The sequence below is a fragment of the Cryptotermes secundus genome, unplaced genomic scaffold (genome assembly GCF_002891405.2).
Source record: "Cryptotermes secundus unplaced genomic scaffold, Csec_1.0 scaffold634, whole genome shotgun sequence".
Taxonomy (NCBI): Eukaryota; Metazoa; Arthropoda; class Insecta; order Blattodea; family Kalotermitidae; genus Cryptotermes; species Cryptotermes secundus.
This window is the reverse complement of record NW_019737091.1, coordinates 1,251,469-1,257,567: the sequence shown is the minus strand read 5'-3', so window position 1 is coordinate 1,257,567 and position 6,099 is coordinate 1,251,469. Positions and strand designations below refer to the sequence as shown.

The window sequence follows — 6,099 nt, the reverse complement described above, 5'->3', positions numbered from 1 at the left end:
GCCATTCGGCTCATAGATGGCAGTGAGGTTGTCAAGCTTACACCCTGACCGCCCTTTACCACCACAAATATCCAAGCTGTTCCTAGTTCTCATTTCTCTTCATGATCACGACTCCTAGTGTGGAGGGGGTGAAAGATATTTCAGGTTTCCGAAGGTGGAAGATCAGACAATCTTCTTATCAACTGGGCAACTGGTTATATCTCATTGGGTTACACAATGCACACTGTTATTGTGTGATTCATAGGTGGAAAAGAACATGAGTGGAACATGAGGCATAGCACTGCTTTGCCAACCAATAGTGTGTGTGGGAACTGCCCACATTCAAGCAAATGTGACAACGCAAGTATCATTGCTTAGCAAGGGCGAGTAAACAGCGGTTGCTAGGCAAAGCGAGTAAACAGATGCTACTAGACAAAACCTACAACAATACGAACAGAGTGACATGTTTTCTGTATGACCGAGTCTTGGTTGTATAAGATACATTGAGTGGAAGTTTACAGTTACAGTTCTAGAGTTCAGCAGTTCTACAATTCTAGTTCAGTGTTCAAGGAGTTCACTATTGTTATTATTATTCTTAAATTCTTCAAGCTCAAGTTCGTCCGTGTATACTGTTCAACTGTAATAAATATTATAAATATCAACAAGTGGTGGTCTCTGCATAAAACGACATCCCCCATTACAGTTACGCATCTGTAGGCCGTCGGCGCTGTAGGTGTGTCATCTACGGGCGAGATAAATCGATCGTTAACATGGCGTTCACGTTGTGGAACTTATTGGAAGCAACATTATTATGCTTAAACGCAGTATGTATATTGCACGAAGAACGGTTTTTAGTGAAAAGTAAGCATTTTATTCTTCTATACTTGCACGTATGTAGAAAGCTGATTTGAAAATGAAGTATTTAGATCGAATATATTGTTGATCTTAACCTCATTTATTTTATTAACGTAATACCTTGCCATGATTTTTAATTTGTTACACAGCTAGGACTTTATTACAGCCGTAAGAGATGTACGTCTTATGTATTATATTGAATTCACAGCATAGCTAACATTTTTAATTTTTAGTGGGTTGGGGTGCGAACCAGAACATCCAGGGGTTTGGGGAACAGCCATCTGTCAGATCGCAAGTATTCAATCTTGTAAGATCAATACGTACTGTGATGAGAAGTAAGTACCTAAGTATTTTATGCTATTGAATACACTGAAGTTTTAGAACTGTAGTACAGATGTACTGATGAACTATATTAAGCTGTGGTTAGAATGCTGTCAAGTGAAATTATTGTTGTAATAGCACAACTCATGTGCCTTCTTGTTTCAGGTCTGTTCTGTGTTTTCCAAAATTGAAACTTATATTCAGAATTTTCTAAATCCTTTCTTCTATATTTTTACTCCTTATATAAGGGTACAAATTAAAATACACAAGTATAGTTTTCTTTCCTTTCTTCCTTCCCTTTGGTGCTACAGCTCAGGGTGAACTTTGGCCTCCTGAACAGTGTACCTCCACTCTTCTTTATTCTTTATCTTTTCTCCCTATTCTTTCACTGTTCAATCCATACATCCGAGGCTGATTGTCTGGTTTCTGAACAATTTAGTTTTTATGGTGTGAAGTTGTTATCCTCGTACCCAACCCCAAACCTGGAGGACCAGGGTATCCCTCTTCATCTGGTTCCTACCCCTTGATTTGTCTTGTATGTGTGACCCTACCAGTAGCTATGCTACTGCTGGCATAGCTCTCAGGGTCTCAGGAGCACTCAAACCCCACCAACACAATAAGGTGGAGGAAGTATAGTTTTATTTTTTGTTTTGTATAGGTGTGAAACTGGGGCTTCTTGTCTTAAAGGGAGAATGTAAATGCATGTTGCTGAGATTTTGATGTATTAAAACCCAAAGAAAACGCCATTATTTACATGCCTATGCTTTAAACTACTTGGTACAATTTAACCAAACATGAACACAAAGTGATCTCAGCCTGCTCCCTGAGCACATGTATTGGAGAATGACTGGATAGATGGCAGGTTTGCTGTCTTGCATAATACTGCGATCTGGACAACAAAATTCCAGCTGGTGTAACAGAAGAAGTTAAGCTCCCTACCTCCTCATACTCGGGAGCTGCGTGCAATTGAAATCAGAGGATGTAATCTCTTGCATTTGCCAGGAATTGAACCCTGACTCCTCAGTCATCCAGCTAATAGCCTAGTCAGTATGCTGGGCTGAGCTAACGTTGCTCCTGCAATAGTAGACTGTACAGTAATAAAAGAGAATGAGGACAGATTTATTTGCAGCATTTGCCTTTTTTCAGTCCTCAAGAATAGGTTTACTAGTATTCTGAATTTATCAATGTCTCATGTGTTTTAAGCTTATTGGGATATAAGGGACAGGATTAATTCCAAAGAATCTGTATTAGTTTGTTGATAAAATCTTGAGCAGTTGGCAGTGACAATCAGGAGCATAAGTCCAGTATTTAGGAGGTTGTTTCTTCATTACCAACGAATGATGTGATGGAAAACCTACTGTTGGTCAGTTTATATATGTTACAGATCCACTGAGGATCCATACTATTGACCTATGAAAATGTAAGGTGGGTGAATTCAACAGTAAAATCCTCTCACCAACATCGAGCTTCATCTGGAAACTTGAGACAGCATTTCCCTCCCTGAATGTTGCAAATTTCTTTTATGGAAAAGAGTGAACTGTGTGAAGCAATGTAATCTCACCCAGCTTTGTCCTATGTGAATGTTATTTAATTTAATGTAACCTCATCACTGTGAGGTAGGTGCATGCCACTTTTAGAAATTATGCTGTGGTGGCTGAGTCATGGCTATGTGTGTAATCCATTAAGTGTGCTATGGAGGAGGTGTCCTTACTTAATTCCAGAACACATCACAGCAGTGTGTAACAATGTCAAGATTTTAAATTGTACTGAAATCAGTCACCTAAGGTTAAGGGGGAAATTGAAGGGTTGGGCCTGGTATTTATTTGGTAAAGACAAGAGGAAAATAATAGAGGTACAGTATATTTTATTATGAAAGATATATGTAATTATATTGAAAGCCAAAACTTGTTTTCAGTGTTATCTGAAAATATGTTGCTAGTATTTTATCATGATGAAGATATGAAGATATGTGGTGTTAACACCACATATACACGGTGCCAAATCCCAGAAGACTGCTTTCTTCATAGTCACCGCCGTGAAAGCCTCAAATCTTACATTTTATCATGATGTTATCCATATTTGGGTTGGGGAAGAATATACAAGTTGTTGCTGAGGAATGTGACGGCAGTGTTGCATGATGGAGATTGAGAATATGAAAAATTGGAAGAAATAAGGCAGGGACAGGGAAAGAAAAATTTTCTCTATGTGAAGGATGAGAAGTCACAGTGCATATTTTATAAATTTTACTGAAATTAGATAGTGGAGAGAGAAATTATCTAAGAAGTGTTTAGTAATTAATGAAAAATTGGCATATAGAAGTGTAATAAATTGTATTAATAAAAGTTATCATAAGAATGGAGGAGAATATTTAAAGTTAAATATAAATGGGACAGTAGAGTAGAGGGAGGCTAGGAATTTAGATATTGAGAATATATAGACAGGAATTATGTAAACTAAAGTGAGATATTGGGTAACTTGAAAGCATACACACAGCTGAAACATATTTGAGGACTGTATACTGCAACATCTTGGTTTAATAGCTGCAGCCTGTGTAATTAGAGCTTACCTCAGTGAACTACATAAATAAATGCAATTAAAAGAGAGTGTATTTTAGAAAGAAAAACAACAAAATAATTAATATTTTGTATCACACAGAGATACTGGGTTTTTGGACTTTGTCTATCATCGGATTCTAAATAATTTAGAATATTTAGAATCTGGACTATGGGCAAAGTCCGAAAACCCAGTATCTCTGTGTGTTATACACCATCGTCAGAACCCTATAGTAATTACTTCTACAACTGGTACAGATCTGGTATATATCCTTCCTTTATTTAGAATCTGGACGATGGACAAAGTCCGAAAATCCGGTGTCTCTGTGTGTTATACACCATTGTCAGAACCCTATAGAATCTAATTAATATTTTGTATGTTTCTTGTTTCAGTTCCACTCATTATCCTCAACATTCTAGTAATAGTGTTCAAGCTTATACTGGGTTGATAGTGTGAAGGATGTGAAGGATTTGTGAAGTGTGAAGTACTGCTGTGATGTGTGAACAGATGTGCCTGTTAAGTCATCCAGCACTTACTTAGCAAGCAGCAACTTTTAAACATGAAGACAAGCTTGTGATTGTGCAGATGCAATTAAATATCACTGTTTCATAAATAAATTATTTTTACAAGAATACAGTTGAAGTGTGTGCAATGTATGTACATTTGTATGTATGAACAATGTACATATGATGCTAATGGTACTCGGTATCATATACCTGACAATTTGAAAAAATAAATTTGTTAATGAAAGTACAGATTGTGCAAACATCTTTATTTATTCCCAATATGTTTATGAACCACTGCATTATGTGTCATGATATTTTGTGGATTAGATTGGTATTATTTATTTGCATAGAGATATGTGAAACAAATGCTATGGTGTACATTCCTGCTGTTTATTTTGGAGGTACCAAGTTAGATTGCTGGTAACAGCAGGACTAACTACACATGGTATAGGATATGTTTGAGCCTGGGAGACTTACATGTTATTTGAACTTCAGCTTCTGTGTTGGCATAAGGGACACTTCTTTCTTGGTACTTACCAGATTATTATCATGTAGCAACAAAAGAGTGATAATGAAACTAATGTTCTTTGTGTTTAGTATTTTTTGTCTCAAATGTGGATAGTGTATTTAGCATCTTTTAATATTACAAATCATTAAAATTAAGCATTTTGCCACTGCAGTAGAATATACAGGAAGATCAAAAAGTCGTGCACATCACACTAAGCAATTATATTTTGCTGGTTTAATGCACAAACTACAAGGCATACCTTACATCTTAGAAATCTAAAATCAAATCATGTCTTTACAACATATGCTTGAAATGGCTTCCCTGATCAGCAATATATGCACAGGCTCTTTTTACCATGTTTGAGCCCATTTTGTGGAGCACCTGTAAACCGATGCTTTTAATCGCTGTCGTAATGTTCCTCTTGAGGTCATCCAGTGTATGCGTATTGTTTTTATAGAGGTACCCCCAAAGGAAAAAATCTGGGTGACAGTGCGGGGACCATACTCCTTTTGAAATAAGACGGTCACCGAAAAGCTCGCGCAAGAACTGCATGGTTTCATTAGATGAGTGACACGTGGCACCGTCTTGCTGCAACCAACACTCACGTTCATCAACTTCAAGAAGCGCAATAAACTGTAATGATTTCTTGGTGCACTGGACTGTTCACTTTTGTTTCAAAGAAAATTGGGCCTACTATTTGATGACCTGATACAGCACACCACACTCCAATTTTCTGACAGTGCATGGGCTTTTCATGTAACACATGTGGATTTTCAGATGACCAAATCCTATTGTTTTGACTGTTCACGTAGCCACTAAAGTGAAGCCACACTTCATCAGTGAAGAAACCCCATTCAGACTCTTCAATTCCAATAAAACTTGTTCTTGGGAAAATAACATGTCTGTCATGCAATAAACAAAGCTATACTGCAGACGTCGTATGACCGATACACGACAGATAGCATTTCTACTCGTTAGTACTCCTACAGTAACTATCTAGTGGTAGTTGATATATTAACTGCAATACAATTTATAACAACTTTTAGTTTGATGTGCGTGACTTTTTGATCTCCGTGTATGTGGTAAATATGCAGTTATTGTTTTTAATCTGATCTTTCACTGACTTGTTTTGCTTGCGTCTTTACGCTTTCTTTGACATCGCCCAGACTGGAATGTGTTTTTCTGCAGCTCTACCTTGAGTGACTGTGTTTGTGGTTTCTTCATTCACTCCAAGCAAATGTTGCAATAACAGAGTTTGTTGGGTAGTGACTGTTTCCCCCAGTATCACTTCCTACTTGATTGTACTCCTATTTTTAACCTACTTTCCTAAAGCAGGCTTATGGAGTCTCCATCCTCTCTGTGTAGCCCCCCTCCCAA

General features: G+C 37.4%; 1 protein-coding gene across 1 annotated transcript; it reads left to right on the top strand.

Annotated features, from left to right (window-relative positions):
- The first annotated feature begins 702 nt into the window (after positions 1-702).
- On the top strand, positions 703-4,463 carry LOC111870161 (immediate early response 3-interacting protein 1). Its single transcript, XM_023862217.2, has 3 exons — positions 703-840; positions 1,068-1,169; positions 4,101-4,463. Exons 1-3 carry the CDS (start codon positions 750-752, stop codon positions 4,154-4,156), a joined length of 249 nt encoding a protein of 82 aa, XP_023717985.1. The 5' UTR covers positions 703-749; the 3' UTR covers positions 4,157-4,463.
- Positions 4,464-6,099: the final 1,636 nt, after the last annotated feature.